The sequence below is a fragment of the Erinaceus europaeus genome, chromosome 16 (genome assembly GCF_950295315.1).
Source record: "Erinaceus europaeus chromosome 16, mEriEur2.1, whole genome shotgun sequence".
Classification (NCBI taxonomy): domain Eukaryota; kingdom Metazoa; phylum Chordata; class Mammalia; order Eulipotyphla; family Erinaceidae; genus Erinaceus; species Erinaceus europaeus.
This window is the reverse complement of record NC_080177.1, coordinates 73539142-73561816: the sequence shown is the minus strand read 5'-3', so window position 1 is coordinate 73561816 and position 22675 is coordinate 73539142. Positions and strand designations below refer to the sequence as shown.

Genomic DNA, 22675 nt, shown 5'->3' with positions numbered 1-22675 from the left:
ACTCTGGTGATGGGAGCTATATGGAACTGCACCCCCGTTATCTTACAATCTTGTTAATCATTATTAAATCACTGATAATTTTTAATTAAAACTTTCTATTTCAAATTTGAGAACTTTTACAGTACATTTTTATTCCAAGTATAACAAGCATGCATAATTTTAATTAAGTATAACCTGGCTGTTTTAAATAATACCCAAACGTATCCTAATAATGAATTGCGGTCTAAGGAAATAAGAGACATTTGTCAAGCACTCCATACATATTAGTGTTAATTGTTCACATCCTTCTTGGAATTGTACAGGTTGGGAAGAGTAAAAGAGCATACACAGCAGTAGTTCCAGACACTAGAACGGACACTCAAACACATCTCTTTATTATATACTAAATTTAAAAATACAAATCTTATTAAAAATGTTTATGAAACATTGTATACATAGGTACTGTCAGATACTATCAGGTTATGACATTATGTACATTCGCTAAAGCTAATCAGAAACAGAACAAAGTATGTACTTTGCTGATAATGAATTTCAGAAGTCAAACATTTTAACATTTGGCAACTAAGGAGTAGTGAGTGATCTGCACAGGAAGATGTTTGCAGAGGTGAAAATATTGAGAAAACAAACAGAATAAGGCAGATAGTCCTGCCATGGATGTCACCCTCTGAAGTCTCCTCATAACAGAAGTTAAAGTGCACAAGACCACCAGGAATACTTGATTTGGTTGTACCCTAATACAGACCATAGCCAACTGGGTTGCCGTTTCAAGGGCTTCAATTCTTTGTATGGTTCCTGAGGTTTTCATAGTTAATTCTGAATAGGGCTGGGGAAGAGGGGCCAAGACTTACTGAATTGCACCAAGTAGCCTTAAAATGAAGAAACACCAGGATTAAAAACACTAATTTGGAGATAGTATATAGATTCAAGGAAATTATTCCTGTACATTTTGTCCTGGAAATTAGGGTAAGAATCTAGTTTGACATCTGGAAAATGCTTACTAAAAATCTGTTTCCCAAGGTCGGACATGTACAGCAAGTACCACAAATACTGTCAGTTACTGTCACCATTCACTTACAGCATCATAAATGCCAGGAATAAATACCTGTCCTCTAAAGATCCATAAGAAATAAAGTAAAAATATGTTACTACTTGACACTGATTTTGCTAATTAACATTGCGCATAATTTGTGTAAAAAAAATCAGTCACCACGATATAATCATGGAAGAGAAAAAGGAAAGCAGCTAGTCTACAAAAGTGCTCCTTTTAGCTTTCAGACTCAATAGCTTAATTTTGGTTAAAACAAGATTGTAAAATAAGGCCATCAGTTCAGAATAAGCTGATGCCTTTATATACACTCACATAGATATGGTGAAATTTCAATTCTGATTTAGCAACAATGGACTAGTAGTACAAATCATGTGTAAGAAACATTGTATCAGGCTTATTTACAAATATATGATGAGTGACAAAGACAGGATAAAAAAAGCAGATAATGCATTTATTGAACAACATAGTTCACTAAGGATAAAATGGATTTGCATCACGTTTTTAAAAAACAAAAAAGTATATAAGAAACCCCTACCATATATTCTTAGGTCATTGGACCTAAAAGGCAAATAAATGCATAATCCTGATTAAATTTTTACCATCTCTCTTAACAGCATGTCAGTGAGATCTACTTAGAGTATTACCTACAAATACAGTTTCTCATGATTCAATGAGAGCATTCAGTTATCAAATACATTTTTAACTCCATGGCACATCACACTTGGTAACACTAATAAGGTAGGTTTAGATAACACTTAAATCAAGATTATGAATGTTTAATGGAGTATTTCCCTTTCTGTAGTTGTGAAATGTAAAGCTTAGACTTGCTTCCATCAGGCCTCTTAAGCCAAACTTCATCATGGTTAATTGTTGTAATTATGGCACTGAAAAGGAAAAACAAAACAAAAAAACAAACATGGGTGAACAACTGAATTACAATATACATCCTCCACTCAAGAGGTGTAACTATGAAACCACAATAGCTGGACTGCAAGGGTACACGTAGGAACGTGTTACTTACTGCACTGTCAGCAGGGTATGCTATCAAAGATACCATACTCAGCAATATTTACTCTCCTTTCTCTCGACAGACTTGGAACCCTTTACTTTCTATTGTATCTATTAAATAGATCTCATTTTGACCTTACTGCCTAAGGAAAAAAAAAAAAAAAGAGTAGAGCTAAAACTGTACTTATATATTATCAGCCAGCAGTATCATATGTAACTTAGAAATTATTCCTGGGGCCAGGTGGTAGTGCAGCTGGTTGAGCACACATGTTGACCTAGGTTCAAGCCCCCAGTGCCCCCACCATCCCCGCATGGGGAAAGCTTTGCGAGTGGTGAAACAGGCCTGCAGGTGTTCCTCTGTCTCTTGCCCCCTTCCCTCTTGATTTCAGGCTGTCTCTATCCAATAAATCAATAAAGATTAAAAAATGTTTTAATCTTTTAAAAAAAATTATCCCCATGTGTTTAGATGAGGAGAGTCATTATGCATACTGTTCCTTTTATCCTCGTAGTTTAAGATGAGAGCAAGGCTTTTCATGCCTAAGGCTCTGAGACCCCAGGTATAGTTCTTGGCACCACCATAAAATGAAAATAAAATAAAATAATGAAATAAAAATATAAAATTACAATCCAATTAAAACCAATGTATTTGACAAACTATTATTCTATACTAATCAAAAATGCTTTACCATTGACATCTATAAAGAGGTACTCTGTTATTGTTTAAGGTTACTACTCTGAGAATTAAATTCAAGCCTACTGAAGGAGTGAAAGCAGTAATTAACACCAAAATTTAGTTAGTTATTTTTACCAGACCACTGCTCAGTCCTGATTTATGGTGGTAATGGGAGTAAGTCTGAGACCTCAGAGCCTCATGCATGAAGTCTTTTTATGCTATCCCCCCCACCCCAACACTAATACTTTAAAGATATATATATATTTATTTATTTATTCATTGGATAGAGACAGAGAAAAATCAAAATGAAAGGGAAAGATACCCAGTTAAGCACACATAGTACTATGCACAAGGGCCCGAGCACGGACCTGGGTTCAAGCGCCTGCTCCCCACCTGCATCGGTGAAGCAGGTCTGCAGGTGTCTTTCTCTCATCCTCTCAATCTCTCCCATCCCTCTTAATTTCTCTCTATCCTATCAAATAAAGGGGGGGGGGTGGAAGGGCTGTCGGGAGTGACAGATTTATAGTGCTGGCACAGAGTCCCAGCAATAACTCTGATAGCAATAAAAAGGAAGGGAAGAAGGAAGAAGAAGGAAGGAAGGAGAGAAGGAAGGAAGGAAGGAAGGAAGGAAGGAAGGAAGGAAGGAAGGAAGGAAGGAAGGAAGGAAGGGGAGGGGAAAAGAAAAGAAAAGAAAAGAAAAAAGAAAAGAAAAGAAAAGAAAAGAAAAGAAAAGAAAAGAAAAGAAAAGGAGAGAGAAGCAGACACACCTGCAGCATTGCTCCACATTCACAAAGCTTCCTCCCTGTAGATGGGGACTGGGACTTGAACATGGGTTCAAGTCTTATGCATGGTAACGTGAGCTCAACCAGGTGTGCCACCACCCAGCCCCTTCTCACTAATATTTCCCAAGGATTACATAACCAGATGAAACTTAGAAGAATATATAATTAGAGAAACTAACTCTATGATGATTCTTTACAGGCAATTTTTAATCTTGAGTTATGAAGACAGCAAATACTAACATGATATAAACTTCAATATACAGCAATGCTGAAATGCTGAAGGCTTTTTACCTTGTTGGACATTCATCTTTTTTATCAATACATATCGTTTGTCCACGTATATACCATTCACCATCATAATATAATCTTCCCTCTTCGGATCTGGCACTGTGCAGATGTTTCTCCAGTTTCACGGGGGCTAAAGGGATCAGTTCAAAGACTGTTATACTGTCAGAACAAAAGTGCACAACAGACAAATGGACACCAAACCATACATACATGTAGGAAAAAAAGAAAACAGTACAGATCTCTCTTAGAAAACAAAAGCAAAATCTAATAAAAATAATAGAATTTAGTTTCTTAATTTTTGTATACTTCACCAAGAGTTTAATATAACTACGAAAAAAAAAACTAAACTAAATATCAGAAACATAAGGATGAATATGGGATGATCTCACTCTCAGACAGAAGTTGAAAAACGAGATCAGAAACGAAAACACAAGTAGAACCTGAAATGGAATTGGCATATCGCACCAAAGTAAAAGACTCCAGAGTGGGTGGGTGGGTGGGTGGGGAGAATACAGGTCCATGAAGGATGATAAATGACATAGTGGGGGTTGTATTGTTAAATGGGAAACTGGGGAATGTTATGCATGTACAAACTATTGTATTTACTGTTGAATGTAAAACATTAATTCCCCAATAAAGAAATAAATTAAAAAAAAAAAACTAAATAATTCCTACTGCCAATTTTTTTTAGTCAGATTCAAAATAACAATTGCTCTTATGTCCAATGAAAAGTATACTTGCTAACATTTTTCTCTATAGATGTCTGACACTTCCAAAGAAGCAGAATTTAATACATTATTTCAAGAGTTACCCTGGTCTTTGATTCTTAAAAGGAAATCTATCATTTTTTTTTTCTCCATCATCACCAGGGTCGACTTTTACAGACAGACAGACAAAGAGATAGAGGGAAAACCACCTCAACAACTAAACTTCAAAACCCTCTTCCTTTTCTTCCTTCCTTTCTTTCTTTCCTTCTTTCTTTCTTTCTTTCTTTCTTTCTTTCTTTCTTTCTTTCTTTCTTTCTTTCTTTCTTTCTGTTTTTATTGCCACTAGGTTTATTGCTGGGTCTTGGTGCCAGCACTGTGAGTCCACTGCTCCCAGCAGCCATGCCCTATGCCCCTGCACACCTACCCCCCCCTTCTATTATACTTAATAGGACAGACTTAATAGGACAGAAAGAAACTGAGAAGGGAGAGGAGGACAGAGGAGAGAGAGACACCTGCAGATGTACTTCACATGAAGCATTCCTCTGCAGGTAAAGGGTGGTGGCTCAAACCTGGATCCTTGTGCATGTCCTTAACTGGATGTGCCACTGTCTGGTCCCAGAATTTTCATTTTAAAAGACTTTGTCATAAATTCATGTGGAGGGGAAAAATATTCTTTTTAAAATATATTTTTAAATATAAATACAAATATATATATTTATATATATAATTTTACATTTTATGTATTATATATGTGTATATAAATCTGTTTATTACTGGATAGAGAAAGAGAAATTGAGAGGTGAGAGAAGATAGAGAGGGAGAGAAACAGAGAGACATATGCAGCCCCTGCTTCACCACTCATGAAGCTTTTGCCCTACAGGTGGGGACCAGGGGCTTGAACCTGGGTCTTTGCACATTGTAACACGTGAACTCACCCAGGTGCACCACAGCCTGGCCCCCAGAAAAAAAGTTCTTTATGTCAAAAATATATCATAAAGTAAGCACCTCTTCACCATTCAAATGTCACCACCTCAGAAATATTTTACCCAACCAGCCTTTCTACATCACAATATTGTATTTCCTTCATAGCAGTTACTTCAATCTGTCGACATCTTAAATATCCATTTACATATACGTTCTTCTGCTAACCCTGAAGAGGCGTCAGGAGATCCATCTCTTACACCATTCTGTTCCCAGGGTGTCAAATAATGCCTAGTCTGTAGAGGGCATCAAGTAGTCACTCATTCAAGAAACAGTTGGTTTCTGAGCACCACCACACAAGAAAACTGCTAAGGATGAAAAATGGTAACTAAAGAGATGTGGTGTGCACCAATGAAACAGCTCACTTGGATAATGCCCTGCTTGGCCATGTGACAAGCCAGGTTTGAGTTTGGCTCCATTACTGCATTGAAGGAAGGAAGCTTCACTGCTCTGCTCGCTCTCTCTGTCTCTCTCTTTCAAAAGAGAAAAAAAAAAAAAAAAGGTTCTGGTGCTGGGGAGGTGTCTCAATCCAGGACTTGCAGGTACAAAGTCCCAAGTTTGGTCTCTGGCACTACATACGCCGGAGTGATGCTCTGATTCTCCCACCACCGCTAGTTAGAAAATAAAGTCTTGTAGGAAAATGAAAAGTTGAAAAGAAGGAAATGAAGATGCCTGCAGCCTGGAACACTGCTAAGAGTACACAGGTTCGGTTTGAGCCCCTGGTCTCCACCTGCAGGGGTAAAGCTTCACGAGCGGCAAAACAGTGCTGCAGGTGTCTCTCTTCTTATCTCCCCACTCCCTCTCAACTTTGCTCTGCTTGTGTCCAATAAATAAATTTATATATTTATTTCCACCAATAGCCTTGGTGGAAAAAAAAAAAAAAAAGAAGACCTTGTAATTTCACTTGTAGTGTCATTGATGAGACCACAGACTGAGGGTGCAATTTAGATGCAGAAGAGTTGGCAGCCCTGATTTTAAAAGTCTCCTCAAATTCCCTATTGAAGTAAAAATGTAAAGTCTGTAACAAGTCAACAACGTCACTCCTAGGCAACTATATAAAGAACATGAAAACACTAATTTGAAAGGCTCTGTGCACCTTATTTCAAAGCTACTCTACTAACCATAGTCAAAACCTGGAAGCAGTATAAAAGCCCATTGACAGATGAGTGGATAATAATGTCCAGGTCACATATACTCACTGAATACTCCTCAGCTATTACAAAGAGAAACAGTGCCATTTGCCACAACATGGATGGGACTTGGGGTGACTATGTAAAGGGAAAGACGTCAGAAAGTGAAAGACAATTAACCAATGTGGACTATAAGCAACCAAAGCAAACAAACAAATTATCAGACTGTAAAATGATGGTGATGGATGGAGGGGAAGAGAGAGAGAGAGAGAGAGGGAAGAGAGAGAGAGAGAGAGAGAGAGAGAGAGAGAGAGAGAGAGAGAGAGGGAGAAAGAGATTAGGGAGAGAGGTCATTTTGCAAGTTTGATGACACTAGAACTGGTGGTGAGTGTGCTGGGAGGACAACACTCTTGTAGAGATGTGAAACTATACTCCTAACCATATAGTACTGTGAAACGATGGTAAATCAGTAAATCAGTAAATACAAATAAATCTTGGGCTGGGGAGACAGCATAATGGTTCTACAAAAGACTCTCATGCCCAAGGCTCTGAGGTCTCAGGTACAATCCCCAGTACCACCATAAGCCAGAGTTGACCAGTGCTCTGGTCTCTGTCTCTCAGTCTTTCTCTGTATCTTCCTCTCACTAAAATAAATAAAATATTTTAAAATAAATAAATCTTAAAAGAGAGAGAGGAACATCATAGAAAAAGTTTCTGAACTCAGAGTAAATGACTTACGTTCTGTTTTCACTCTGTGTGGACCCAACGTAGCCATCGCCTTAATAATAAGAAAAAGAAGTCTGAGTTGACAGACTGAAAGAGTATCTTGGTGCCATATTTTGGTATGTAGCACTGCCAATAAGCTTCCTAACACAGTAAAACAAGTTTTCAACTGCTCTAGTGAACTGTTAACATCTTAGACCACAAGGAGTATACAAGAGCAACAATTTCTGCTACAAGTATTGTTGGGGCAAAAATAATCTCTAGTTCTGAACTAAGCTGTTTCTAAAAATGGAAAAAAAATTAATAAGAAAAAACAAGTATATTAAATAAGCCTGATTCCTTAATAATTAATGACAGGCTATAAGACATAATAAGGATTTGCATAACCCTTTTCTTTCCACAAATACTCACTGAATGCCTCGTGAGAACTGAGCTAATATAGCACCAAAGTAAAAGTCTCTGGGGTGGGTGGGTGGGGACAGTTCAGGTCCTGGAAAAGGATGACAGAGGACCTAGTGGGGGTTGTATTGTTATGTAGAAAACTGAGAAATGTTATGCATGTGCAAACTATTGTATTCACTGTCAAATGTAAAACATCAATCCCCTAATAAAGGAAAAAAATAAAGAAAAAGAAAAGAACTGAGCTAATGATTAGGCATGAAAATTTTTTTTTGTACACCTAAATAAATAAATGCTTTTCTGTACTTTTGCATGAATTATTAACTACAGGAAAAAATATAATCAAGCTACTGACAAATCTCTTAAAATAGTATTACAGGGATAGGGAGGTAGCATAATGGTTATGCAAAAGTCTTGTGCCTGAGGCTCTGAAGTCCCAAGTTCAATCCCCAGTGCCACCACAAGCAAGAGCTGAGCAGTGGTCTGGTAAAATAATAATAATAATAATAAACAAAAAAATTTAAAATTAAATAAGGGGCCAAGTGGGAGCATACCTGGTTGAGCACACGTGTTACTATGTGCAAGGACCCAGGTTCAAGCCCCTGGTCCCCACCTGCAGAAGGAAAGCTTCACAAGTGGTGAAGCAGGGCTGCAGGTGTGTCTCTCTCCTTCTTTCTCCCCCTCTGCTCACAATTTCTCTCTGTCTCTAGCCAATAATAAATAAAAATATTTCTTAAAAAATTAAGTAAAGTCCTGCAATCCACTAGTATTTGTATCAGTATTAATCACTTTAGAGATAAATACTGCAAAATAAATTTACAATGACTATATTTGCTGATGTATTTGCAAAAAGCCATAGAAGCTTAAAAAGTAGACTATGAAAATTTGCTTGTAGTCCACTGCTCTTTATTACCTTCCTAATTGTTGTCCAGTCTTCAAGAATATCAAGATCCTGTAGCATATACACTATATATGGACGTTAAACAGTCAAGGTCAATTTAAGTTAAGATTTTCACACTTTTTGGGTGGGTGGTTTCAGAGAATGATTTCTAGATGTAATCTTTTGGCATGTTGAATTATGACTTCAAATTATCCGTCAAAAACCTTAGGACCAGTGTAATTTACTTCAGTACTTCAGAGGCTATAGCCAATATAAACACTACTTTGTGGTGGGTGACAGAGAGAGATGTGTACCATGAGGAATGCTAAGAAGACTGAATGGATGTAACTTCATTTAAAGGCATTCCAATATCAACAACACTAAAAATGCTAAAGGGGCTGGGTGGTGGTGCACTGGTTGAGTGTGCATGTTACCATGTGCAAGGGCCTGGGTTCAAGCCCCAAGTCCCTATATGCAAAGGGAAAGCTTCACGAGTGGTAAAGCAGTGATGCCGGTGTATCTCTTCATCTCTCTCTTTCTATATCTCCTTCCCCTTTCAATTTTTCTCTGTCCTGTCAAATAAAAGAATGAAAAAAAAAAGAAATTGAAGAAAAAAGTGGCTGACGGGATCAGTAAATTCATTGTGCAGGCACAGAACCCCAAAAGATAACACTGGTAGCAATAAAAAATTTATATGATATGAATTTTCAAAGTTGAGATCTCAACCAAATTTCCCTCCAGTCTCCTGCTTAATTTAAATGATATCCTTCTGCCTTTGATTAACTTCATAAGTCATGTTTTGCTGGTTAAAGCATTGTGCGAATAAAGTCGATGTGTACAAGCAAAAGTTAACAAAAGTAAACACGGTACAAAGTCAACAGCCAGGCATTACAGAAAGGTTAAATTGGAAAAGGATATCGGAAACAACGACTGGCTTCTTTTTGTCAGGACTGAAAGGATCCTTCCTTTTCTTTCTTGACTGAAGCTCATCATTCCACAGTTCTGGGAAGAAATTAAAATTAAGCGTTAGCTGCTTTCTAGAAATTCAAAGGAGAAAAAAAAGGCTTGCAAAATTTCACCAATAACTATGCATATATACATATGACTGACTACATATTTGTAATTGTCCTCTGCCTTTATTAAAGATTAACTTGATAACTAATGATCAATAACTGATAAACATATGGCAGACACTTTTTGAAATGTGTTGTCTGATCTAATCCTCAAAGTTACCTCCAAGGTAGGTTTTCTTATTATTTCATTATGGACAGGAGACCAATCAAGAAAGCCTAAAAATAATAATAATTAATAATAAAAGAAAGTCTAAAATAAAACATAATAATAATGATAAAAGAAAGAAAGCGTAAAATAAGGCCTAGGAGCTGGTGTAGCAGGTAAAAGCATTGGACTCTCAAGCACAAGATTCCAAGCTCAACCCCTGACATCTCACATGCCAGTGTGATGCTCCGATGTTCCAGCTCGCTCGCTCTCTCAGTAAACCCATATTATTTAAAAACAAATAAAGAGAGTAGCAGCAGCTGCGTTTCTCTCCACTCCTCTCCTCTCCCGGTCAACTAGGAATATCAAAGGAGACCACCTGAGACCAAAACAAGACAGGACTAGAATGACTTTGGGAACCCACCACATAAAAAAACTGGTGAGTGCAAACACGCGGACAGCGAGGAGCCCAAAGGAGACTCCTGGGGTTTAAGCCCTTATCTACTCCGAGCTGCTGGTAACAGTCTGGCAGTCTGGCAGTCTGGCAGTTGTGGCACCACCTCCCGTCTGTTTTTGGTTGGTTTTTTTTTTTAATTTTTCTTTATATTTATTTATTTTCCCTTTTGTTGCCCTTGTTTAACATTATTGTGATTATTGATGTTGTTGTTGTTGGGATAGGACAGAGAGAAATGGAGAGAGAGGAAGACAGAGAGGGGGAGAGAAAGACAGACACCTGCAGACCTGCTTCACCACTTGTGAAGCGACTCTCCTGCAGATGGGGAGTCAGGAGCTCGAACTGGGATCCTTAAACCGTTCCTTGCGCTTTGCACCACCTGCGCTTAACCCACTGCGCCACCGCCCAACTCCCTAGTCTGTTTTACCAACAAAAAGACTGCCATGGGAAGAGAGGACTCCTGTAAGGCTCACCAAATGGAACTGCAGAAGTTGAAAAACAAGATCAGAAGCGAAAACACTAGGCAGAACTTGAAATAAAGTTGGTGCACTGCACTAAAGTAAAAGACCCTGGGGTGGGTGGCGGGGAGAGTTTGGGTTCTGGAGCATGATGGCAGAGGACCCAGTGGAGGCTGTAGTGTTAAGTGGAAAACTGAGAGGTGTTATGCATGTACAAATAATTGTACTAACTGTCGACTGTAAACATTAATTCCCCCAATAAAAATTATTTAAAAAATAAATAAAACCTAAAGTTACTGTTACTCAATGGTCACCCAACTAAGAGGTGATAGTGTTGGGGTGCGTGTCTTACCCCACTTACGCCTTCAGAGAAATAAAATGTCCAAGTGTAATAGTTACATATGCAAGAGCTATGTATGTAAGATAACCCAGTACATTTTCAACACAACATAGAAAAACATTCTCACGGGGCCAAGTGGTGGCGCACCTGGTTAAGCGCACAAGTTACAGTGCTCAAGGACCCAGGTTTGAGCCCCCGGTCCCCACCTGTAGGGGGAAAGCTTTGCAAGTGGTGAAGCAGGGCTGCATGTGTCTCTCTCTCTGCCTCTCTATCCCTACTCTCTCAATTTCTGGCTGTCTCTATCCAATAAATAAAGACAATAATAAAAAGAGAAAAACATTCTCACAAAATTTCTGAAAAAGTCAGTTTCATAATGGATTTTCCTCTGAGACAAAAAAAAAAAAAAACTACCTCCATGTAACTTTTACCCATTATGTTTTCTTTCTATGATACCAGAGAGAATGGTTTTTACTCCTTCTCTGTGACAGTCTTTCTTTTTATTTTTTCCCTGAATCATCCTATTGTGGGGGGTGGGAGGGTAGTTGTTAACAGTATAGTCATTGACATATGGACACAATTTCCCATCTTTCCATACTGCAAAACATTCCCACACCCAACTTAGGTCTCTTTTTATCATTTTGCAGCAAGACGCCAACAACCTCTTCAAGCCCTTCCCATCTTTTCCTCCCCCAGAGTCCTTTGTTTTGCTGCAGCAGACAATCTTTCAAAAGTCAGAGGGAAGATCATATACTACAAGTGTCTTCCACTAGTATTTTTATAGTAGCATTCTTAAGCTAATATTTACAATATGTAAAATTATATTTTTTCTAAAGTTATACTATTATGTTTTTAATGTACTTATTTATTTATTGGATAAAGAGAGCCAGAATAGAGAGGGAAGGGAGGTGATAATATACTACAAGTGTCTTCCACTAGTATTTTTATAGTAGCATTCTTAAGCTAATATTTATAATATGCAAAATTATATTTTTTCTAAAGTTATACTATTATGTTTTTAATGTACTTATTTATTTATTGGATAAAGAGAGCCAGAATAGAGAGGGAAGGGAGGTGATAGAAAGGGAGAGAAACACCTGCAACACCGCTTTACCACTGGCAAAGCTTTCCCTCCTGCATGTGGAGAACAGGGGCTTGAACCCCGGTCGTTGCTCATTCTAACATAACAGCTCAACTAGGTACGCCACCACCCTGTCCCAAAACTACACAATTCTTGAGAGCTTGTTTGGAGGTTCTAGCAGGGGAGCGCAGCTACACGTATACCCTCCACAGAAGACCGGTCCGTCTCTATTCGGGGAAGGCCGTCCTCTTTGACATAGCGCGCAGCTTCGGGAGGGACGCACATGGAGCAGTGAGGGAGGAAGGGGACACCCGCCTAGTCAGCCAGATCAGCCGAATCAACCTTGGCGATCAATGGGGTGACAGATGTCGCAGCCAGATCGCCCTCACATCCAAAACTACACTATTCTTTTTTTTAATAAATTGGGTTTTTTTTAAATATTTATTTTTATTATTTATTCCCTTTTGTTGTCCTTGCTGTTTTATTGTTGTAGTTATTACTGATGTCGTTGTTGTTGGATAGGACAGAGAGAAATGGAGAGAGGAGAGAAAGACAGAGGGGGAGAGAAAGATAGACACCTGCAAACCCTGCTTCACCGCTTGTGAAGCGATTCCCCTGCAGGTGGGGAGCCGGGAGCTAGAACCGGGATCCTTATGCAGGTCCTTGCGCTTTGCAGTACATGCGTTTAACCCGCTGCTACCACCCGACTCCCAACTACACTATTCTTATAGCTCCTTTCACACTTCTATTTTGTCTCTCAAGATCTGTCTGTTTTCTGTCTTTCTAAAGCTGGAGTTCAACTCAAAACAATAATAAAAAATCACCGCTTCTCTTCTAGTTTGGATACTTAATTCACATGACACGTGTGTTAGAAGACTGAGCCATTCCCAGATACTACAGTAAAACACAAATACAGCATCACTGAAGCATCAGTCCTATTACCTGAGGTGATATCAATGCTGTGCCTATCCTCTTCAAGCCTTCTTATCTTCTCCTCCAGTTCACTCTGAACTGTATCATACAGCAAAAGTTTTTCACTCTTAAAAAAAAAAAGGTGGCACATAAGTAGAAAGAAAAGAATCAGCCCAACTTAACTAAGATCACTAACTTAAATGACCTTAGTATCTGGTTCTTTTATTTCTTATTTGAACTTAAGATATTTTAAGATGAAGATTCAAATATATGAAAGCCATAAACCTAGAAAATTACACTCTAAATGCACATTTAAATGCATGAAATTAAATTAAAAGCATCTAATTGTATATGTGATAAGTGGTAAATATTTGCTTTATGAAAAATCACAAGAAGGCTGGGGAGGTAGCAATAGTGGCTATGCAGATGGCTCTCATGCCTGAGACTCTGAAGTTCCAGGATCAACACCCAGCACCACCAAAGCCAGAGTTGAGCAGTGCTCTGGTAAAATAATAATTGAATGAATAAATAAAATTAAAATCACACAGTACAGCCTAGGTAGTGGAAGATCACTGAAAACCTCAAGTATGAGGTTCCGAGTTTAATCCCTGGCACTATCAGTGCCAGAGTGATGCTCTGGTTCTCTCTCACAAATAATTAAAAAAAAAATTAGGCAGACAGATAGGTACTGTGAGAAGGGCAGCTCACTAGATAGGGTCTGTGCTCTGGCATGCACATGGTCCAGGTGTGAAGACCAGCACCACATGGAAGTGCCATGTGGCAAGGGCAAGCTCTGGGACTGTGATTCTGTCTGCCTGTCTGTCTGTCTATTTGAATGGAAATAAAAGGTCTGTCAAGGAGCAGTAAAATCACATGTACTAGGTACCCACTCAGTAAGAAAAAAATAAATAAATCTGGTAAGCTCCACGGCTTCTTTTAAATGTAAGCTGGTCCTACCTGTCATCACAACGAAGAACTTCTCCTATGAAGTACAGACTGAAATGGATCACATTTTCTCATCAGAACAATAGCTGGGTCTCCATCCCTCACTGATAGCTCAGCATTTTATTAAAAGAGACTAATCTATCAAAGAGAGTGATTCAAGTACAAAATGTCTAATCATTTCAAATGATCCAATTACATATTATTACAGCCAGATCACTCAATAAAACTCAAAAAGATTGAATGACTTGCTATGAGAGGCAAAAGTATTTATTTGCAGATCAGACTAGAACCGTGGTCCACTAAGTTTACTTTACTGATCTTTTTTATAACACTATATCCTTTTATATAAAAGTCCACAAAACACATATATAAATATAATAAATAGAATCACTGTATTAAAACATGATGCTAAATTTCTAACCAACCCATCTTATATCTAACATTACTTAGGTTCTTCAGCTATAGGAATACAACTAGAGAGTGGGGTAGATAGCATAATGGTTATGCAAACAGACTCTCATGCCTGAGGCTTTAAGGTCCCAGGTTCAGTCTCCCCATGTACCACCATAAGCCAGAGCTGAGTAGTGCCCTGGTAAAAATAAAATAAAATAAAATGTAACAAAAAAGGAATATAAGTAAATATGACTTGGCCTAAGCTTTCTACAAGAAATTATATCTAACTTTGTAACTTTATACCCCAAATCCCTGTAAGACAAGTCATATAGGGAACTGAAGCACATGAACTTGAAAATAGAAATTGCTAAGCTGTCACTAAGACTTCTGAAGAACTACAGTGGTTATGGTTATCCTGGGGGAGGGGGAAGGGACACAGTTCTGGTGGTGGGAGTAGTGGGGAGCTATGGCAGGGCAGGAGCTAGAGAAACAGTCAAGCTGGACTAAAACTGGATGGTGTCTCTGCACAGTGATCTCTCTGCTAACTTCTTCCCACTTGCCCACCCTGTCTTTGGCAAGGTCTTATGAATGTCCCAGCCTTAATTTCTATAGTATTATTATAGAATAAGTATAATATGTACAAGAACAATGAAATGTTATATGTTAAAGAAAAGGAGACAACAGGCTTCCATCACAGTTAAGACAGTGTGACAGCTATAAATAGATGCAGATTCTCCAAACAGATGACTCAACACAGAACAAGAGTGATACTGTTCTTTTCTTTTCTTTTTGTTTTTTGCCTCCAGGGTTATTGCTGGGACTCAGTGCCTGCACCATGAATCCACTGCTCCTGGAGGCCTTTTTGGTTTTTTTTTTCCCCCTCTTGTTGTCCTTGTTGTTGTAGCCTTGTTGTAGTTATTCTTACTGTTGTTCTTGATGTCGTTCATTGTTGGATAGGACAGAGAGAAATGGAGAAAGGAGGGGGAGACAGGGGGAGAGAAAGATAGACACCTACAGACCTGCTTCACTACCTGTGAAGTGACTCCCCTGCAGGTGGGGAGCCGGGGGCTCAAACTGGGATCCTTACACTGGTCCTTGTGTTTTGTGCCACATGTACTTAACCCGCTGTGCTACCTCCCGACCCCACTGTTCTGTTAAGACTAGAAGCTCAGTTGGCAAAAAATAGCTCACTTCGATAGTGCACTGCTTTGTCATGGACACAACTGGGGTTCAAGTCTGGCCCCCATTACACTGGAAGAACGTTCAGCGCTGTGATCATTTTCACTCTCTCCCCGTCTCATTTCCTTTCTCACTCTCTTTCTCTAGCTAAAAAAGTCACACCAAAGTAGTTAAGTAGTCCCTGTGATGAGAGAGAGAGAGAGAGAGAGAGAGAGAGAGAGAGAGCGAGAAAGAGAGAGAGAGAGAAAGGGAGAGAGAAAAGAAAAAGAGTGAAAAGTTAGGGTGGCCCAGGTGGTGGTGCAGTGGTACAGCTGCGGACTTGCAAGTATGAGGCCCTAAATCCTATCTCTGGTGTTGAATATGCCAGAGTGCTACTCTGCAGCCCCCCAACACACTCCAATTTTTGTTTTTTTAAGTTATGAGTGGACCTTAAAGTTTGAAACTTCAAAAAAATATTGTGGATGTGCTTTAAAGTATACAGAAAGGAGTGCTGTGAGCCCGGGCTGGTTTGCCAGCTCTCTTGAAGGGACAGTGCACTTCCTTGCCATGTGTGTGACCCACCTTCAAGTCAGACCTCACAGCATGGACAGACAGAAGCTTTGGTGCGCCCTCCCTCTCCTCTTTTCTTCTGCTTCTATTTTTAAGGGGGAAAAAATGAAGGGTGGTACACCCACTTGAGTGCACACAGTAACATGCCAAGGACCAGGGTTCAAGCCCCAATCCCTACCTGAAGGAAGGAAGCTTTATGAGCAGTAAAGCAGGTCACAGCTATCTCTATCTATCTATCTATCTATCTATCTATCTATCTATCTATCTACCTACCTACCTATCTAATCTTCCCTTGCCTTCTCAATTACTCTGTCCTAGCAAACAAAATAGAAAGGGAAAAAAAAAAAAAAAAAAAAAAAAGGAAAACAGGGCTACCTGGAGCAGTAGAGTCACAGCGCTGGAACTGAGCCCCAGCAATAACCATGGTGGCAATTAAAAAATTGAAAGAAGAGAAAAGAGGGAGGCTGCCTGAATTTAAAACCTCATTCGTACTTCTCCCCCCATCCCAATGCTACAAGACACTCCGAAGATTGCCCTGAGAAGGAAAGAACATCAAAGAGGAGCAGCTAGAAGACACGTGGTAAAGAAAGGGCATGTAAATCTCCTTACTTTGTTCCACGTAGAGGCCCTACATTCAATCAATAATTCAGCTCTTTAAGAGGACTATGTAAGGGGCCAGGTGGTGGTGACCCCAGTTAAGTACCCATGTTACAATGCACAAGAGGCCAAATTCAAGGTCCCAGTCCCCACCTGCAGTGGGAAAACTTCAAGAGCAGTGCAACAGTGCTGTAGGGATCTCTGCCTTTCTCCTTCTTTATCTCCCCACTCCCTCTCAATTTAGCTCTGTCTCTACCTAGTATATATATAAAAAAATTTTAAATAGAGAAAAAGAAAAATAGAAAGTAGTATGTATAGATTATTTCTGTCCCAGGACCAGCAACCTATTGGGTGATGTTTGTCTGTAATGACTACAATACGTTCCAATTCTATAAGTCATAGTGTAAGAAGAAGCTTTAAAAGAAGCACAATTACAACAGGATGTAGACATGAAAAATGTCTATTAAAAATCTCACTATTGGGGGGGTAGATAGTACAATGGTTATGCAAACAAACTCTCATCTTTCATGCCTGAGGCTCTGTCAAGTCCCAGGTTCAATCCCCCTCACCACTACCAGAACTGAGCAGTGCTCTGGTTTAAAAAAAAAAAAAAAAATCTCACTATTGGGCTGGAGAGATAGCATAATGGTTATACAAAAAGACTTTCATAACTGAGGCTTCAAAGGCCCTCAGCACTACTCTGATGTGTATATGTGTGTGTGTGTGTGTGTGTGTATACACACTCACATATATATACATACATATATGTATATATATAATATGCTTCTCTCTTTCTCTGTATCTCTCTCATTAAAACAGAATAAAATACATTTTTAAAAGAAAATATCACTGTTATTATTTCTCTTAAGTATACTTAAAAATCTCCTTTTAAGACAGTACTTCTAGATTAATTTTTTGTATGAGCTCATGCAAATGAAAGATTGAAAAAAATGCATCAGTCCTTTCTCCAAAACATCAATATTATGAACACTATTATACTTCATCTAAGTGTTAAACCTTTACTGGTAAGGTATATTTGTGTTTGGAAATACAGAAGTGACACTTGGGCATGAAATGGCCATACCATGTGTATAATGGTAAACATCTATATGTAACTAATGACAAAATTTTATAGCTTCTGGTAAAATAAAAATTTCTTTGCAGCTAAAAGAAAGAGGAGGAGGAGAACTTATAGTGACAATGTGGCACCAAGACCCCACATCCTTCTAGTCTCCACACCCAGACTGGGTGAGCCTGCTCAATATGTTCTTTCCCAGGCTGATACCTAATCATGTTTTTTATCGGAGCAGTTCAAGGAGTTGAGGCTCCAAGATTCCATTCTTGTACTGGTCTCACACTGGCCTGTGTCCAAAACAAACTCTCCTTTTGACAGTCCCTTGACTTAGGATAGCTCCTATTTCTCAACTGCCTTCAGGATCAGAGTCCTGGAGGAACACGAAGAGTAAAACACATTAAGAAACTATGTTCATCTTCATTTTTTATTAAATGTAGTACACTGGGTAAAAAGAACAGAATCTGTAAGCTCAGGGTCATGGAGACAGCATAGCACTGACACACTGGGTTTCCATGCCTAAGACCTTAAAGGTCCTGGCACCACTGTAAACCAGAGCTGAGAAGCATTCTGGTCCGCTCTCTTACGAAAACAAATCTTTTAAAAAGTAGAAGAGAAGAAAGGTTAAAAAGAGAAAAAGAAAAGGGGAAAAAAATGAAAGGAAGGAATATAACTCACCCAACAGAATACACACTTTACCCAGGTTCAAGCCCCAGCACTACATGGGAATCACACAGGGCACAGGGGAAATTCAATAAATACTGAAACTTTTCTGTGGTGTCTCTCCTTTACTCTCTCTCTCTCTCTCTCTCTCTCTCTCTCTCATTATATCTCTCTTTGGAGTTGAAAAGGGACAAAGAAAAAGTCTGCTAACAGAACATGGAGTCATGCAGGCACAAGACTTAGGTGTGGGCGGGAGAGGTAGCATAAAGGTTATGCAGAAAGTCTCTCATGCCTGAGGCTTTGATGTCCCAGATTAAATCCCCCACCACCACCATAAACCAGAGCTGGGCAGTGCTCCGGTTAAAAAAATAATAAATTAAAAAAAAAAAAAGATGGGTAAATGGATATATAAAATTTTAATTTAATATTTATTCATTCATTCATTCATTCATTCATTGGCTACAGACAGAAAAGAAACAGAGAAGGAAGAGGTAGAGAGAGAAAGAGAAACACCTGCAACACCTGTGAAGCTTTCCCCCACAGGTGGGGCCGGGGGGCTTGAACCCATGCCCTTGTGCACAGTAACAAGTGCACTCAGCCAAGTGTACCACCACCTGCCTCCCCCAAAAATTAATTCAATAAATCATGTAAAAAATAATTTATAAGCTCAGAAACAGAACCTGGTTTGTGGGCATTTTGATCTAATTTTAGATCAATTAAAAAGCTAAATAGGTGAGACAACTAAATTTAACTATATAGAGAAAAACCTAGAATTCTTTGCTCCACATTACACATCAAAGCAAACAGCTAAATTTACAAAATAAAATCTAAAAAAAAAATTAATACAGGAAATATTTGATGTTGGGATAAAGGAAGTCTTTGAAAACACAAAAATCAGATGGCAAAAAGAAGACTACTAACACATTTACTGATATAAAAATTAGAAACACATTTAAAAAAAAAGGACTAGAGTGACTGCATAAAGGCTTTTATGCCTGAGACTCCAAAGTCCCAGGTTCAATTCCCAACACCACCATATGCCAGAGCTGAGAAGTACTCTGGTAATAAACAAACAAACAAAAAGGTAAAAAAAAAATTACGAAAAAAAAATATATATTGCCACCAGGGTCATTGCTGGGGCTCAGTACCAACACATAAAGAATCTAGTGGTCTCCCCCCCTTTTTTTCCCCTTCTTTTATTTTATTTGATAGAACAGAGAGAAATTAAGAGGGGAGAGGGAGAAAGAAAAAGAGAGAGAGATACCTGCAGACCTGCTTCACAGCTCATAAAGCTTCCCCCCTTGCAGGTTGGGAATGGAGGCTTAAACCCGGGTCCTTGAGCATTTTGACATATGCGCTCAACTGGGTGCACCAGCGCCCAGCCCCCAAAAGGATAAAATCTTAATAGTCTTCATTGACATTAGACAAGTACACATAAATCAACAAGAAAGTTTGTTGTTTTTTGTTTGTTTTGTTTTTGTAACCAGGTCATTGCTCATCTCTGGTTTATGGTGGTGCTTGGGATTAAAACAGGAACCTCACAGGCTCAAGCAGGAAAGCTGTTTGCATAAACACTGTGTTATCTCCCTGGCCCCAGCAAGAATAGTCTGAGCACTGCCCAAACAAGCCAAAGAGAATTAAATGATTAAATCCTTTAATTTGTCAAGTATACTTTGAGGATTCTATAGCAGGGAAATTAAAACTTCTGCCAAAGTTGTATGTAAAAGGATGACCATAGTAGCAACACTCGTATAAAATTGGGTCCAAAGTAAAATCCAGTCGTAGAGTGGCGGCTACATGGATCATTATACATCTGTTCTACTGCTCTATAGACACTAAAAATCCAAAATTTGAAAAGAACATAAGATACTTAAGGTAGAAATGCAAGATGAGCCCAGATCACAAGCCATGTCTTACATAGAATGTAAAGAAATGTACCAAATTCATATATAAAGTAAATTAACATCTACAGTTATCAGAAAGAAAGACACACTCTCATGCAAAAATCCCTAATCGAGGCAACTTTACTAAGAGCCTATATTTAGAGTCTACAGGTATTATTACACTATGGGCACTTATGCCTAAGTGTTCACTCTGTAATATTTTGAGAAATCAAAGTATCACTTCCAAATCTAAAAAGAAAGAAAGCTAAATCTGGATAGGTAGTACAAGAAAAGATAACATAAACCCAAAACTGAGCAGTGCCAAAGTTAAAAAAAAAAAATTAAAGGAGGAAAGAAAGAGTATAAGAAGCTTACCAAAACTGAGAGTTTGCTGACTCAAAGGTTCATCACCGGACTGGGGAGATAGCATAATGGTTATGCAAAAAAGACTCTCAATGACTAAGGCTCTGAAGTTCCAGGTTCAATCCCCAGTGTAACCCTAAGCTAGAGCTGGTAAGTATTCTGGCAGATATTAAAAACAAGAGATCAGGAGGAGCCAGGTGGTGGTGCACCTGATTGAACACACATGTCACAATACACAAGGATCAAGGTTCAAGTCCTCAATCCCCACCTGCAGAGGGAAAGCTTCGCAAGTGGTAAAGCAGGGCTGCAGATATCTCTCTGTCTCTCTCCCTCACTATCTTCCCCATCACTCTTGGCTTCTCTGTCTTTATCTGACAAATAAATAAAATATTATTAAAAAAAAAAAAAAAGATCATCACAATCAATGAAATGAGACCAACACCAAGGCACACCATCTTGCTATGTCACAACATCAAGGATACAGAAAAGTTCTTTAACATATATAGAAGACTAGACTGGTGATGAGTGTTTTGCAGAAAACTGAGGCATTTTACACATGTACCAACAACTGTATCTACTGAAAACCATTAATCCCAATAAAAATATTTGTAGTCACCTCCCCAGTGTTTTATTTTTATTTTATTTATTTATTCCCTTTTGTTGCCCTTGTTGTTTTATTGTTGTAGTTATCATTGCTGTCGTTGTTGTTGGATAGGACAGAGAGAAATGGAGAGACGGGAAGACAGAGAAGGGGAGAGAAAGACAGACACCTGCAGACCTGCTTCACCGCCTGTGAAGCGACTCCCCTGCAGGTGGGGAGTCGGGGCTCGAACCGAGATCCTTATGCCGGTGCTTGTGCTTTGCGCCACCTGCGCTTAACCCACTGTGCTACAGCCCGACTCCCTGTCAAATATTTGTAGAAGAAGAAAAAAGAAAGCACGGGAGTTGGGCGGTGGTGCAGTGGGTTAAGCGCATGTGGCGCCAAGCGCAAGGATGGGTGTAAGGATCCTGGTTCGAGCCCCCGGCTCCCCACCTGCAGGGGAGTCGCTTCACAGGTGGTGAAGCAGGTCTGCAGGTGTCTCTCTCCCCCTCTCTGTCTTCCCCTCCTCTCTCCATTTCTTTCTGTCCTATCTAACAATGAAGACATCAATAACTACAACAACAATAAAAAAACAACAAGGGCAACCAAAAAGGGAAAATAAATAAATAAATTTTATAAAAAAAGAAAAAAGAAAGCACATATAATAGGTACTGTGCTGCTTTGCCATGGGCATGACCCAGGTTCAAGCTGGACTACCACTACGTTGAAGGAAGTTGCAATGCTATGGTCTCTTTCACTTTTTCTCCCTCTCTGCTTCTATCTAAAGTAAAATAAAAATAAGGCAATTTTAAAAAATAAAAATAAGCAAGAGGCTTCTAGTAAACAATACTGGAAGCTAGAAGACAATGAAATAAAACCCTCAGAATTCTGAGGACACTGCTTTGCTCACTCATCTAGAATTCCACTCTTGAGGGTAAATAGAATGATGTTTTTGGACAGGGGGCAGGTTGTGGTGTACCTGGTTGAGTGCACGAGGACCCAGGTTCAAGTCCCTGACCCACCTGCAGGGGCTAAGTCTCACAAGTTGCTGCAGGTGTGTCTCTTTCTCCCTTACACGGGGAGTTGCACAAGTAGTGGAGCAGTACCGTGGTGTTTCTCCTCCTCTCCCTATCTATCTATCTATCTATCTATCTATCTATCTATCTATCTATACTTTAAAGAAGGAGAGAGCAGAGGAGGGAAAGAGAAGAGGAGAGACAGACAGACACTCCCCAGGAATAGTAGAATCGTGCAGATATGGAGCCCTCTGTGATAACACTGGCAGCAAAAATGGATCAGTAAGTCCAATATATCTCTGACACTCCTACCTTCAAAAGGTAGAACCTAACTTCACAAATGCACATGACCCAGG

General features: G+C 39.1%; 1 protein-coding gene across 5 annotated transcripts in view; it reads right to left on the bottom strand.

Moving 5' to 3' along the window:
• Positions 1 to 353: 353 nt before the first annotated feature.
• The window catches only part of BRMS1L (BRMS1 like transcriptional repressor), a 39267-nt gene continuing 16945 nt past the window's right edge, over positions 354 to 22675 (bottom strand). For 2 of the 5 annotated variants that reach the window (XM_060175436.1, XM_060175437.1), the window contains exons 5-10: positions 13110 to 13206; positions 9538 to 9621; positions 8653 to 8717; positions 7356 to 7395; positions 3803 to 3950; positions 354 to 1932 (exon numbers count right to left, since the gene is read on the bottom strand). In XM_060175436.1, the coding sequence (XP_060031419.1) occupies positions 1815 to 1932; positions 3803 to 3950; positions 7356 to 7395; positions 8653 to 8717; positions 9538 to 9621; positions 13110 to 13206 (552 nt within the window). In that variant the 3' untranslated portion in view covers positions 354 to 1814. Of the gene's footprint in view, positions 1933 to 3802; positions 3951 to 4453; positions 5144 to 7355; positions 7396 to 8652; positions 8718 to 9537; positions 9622 to 13109; positions 13207 to 22675 lie in introns of those variants that run through there. The other 3 variants (XM_007530247.3, XM_060175439.1, XM_060175438.1) reach the window with 3 other exon arrangements.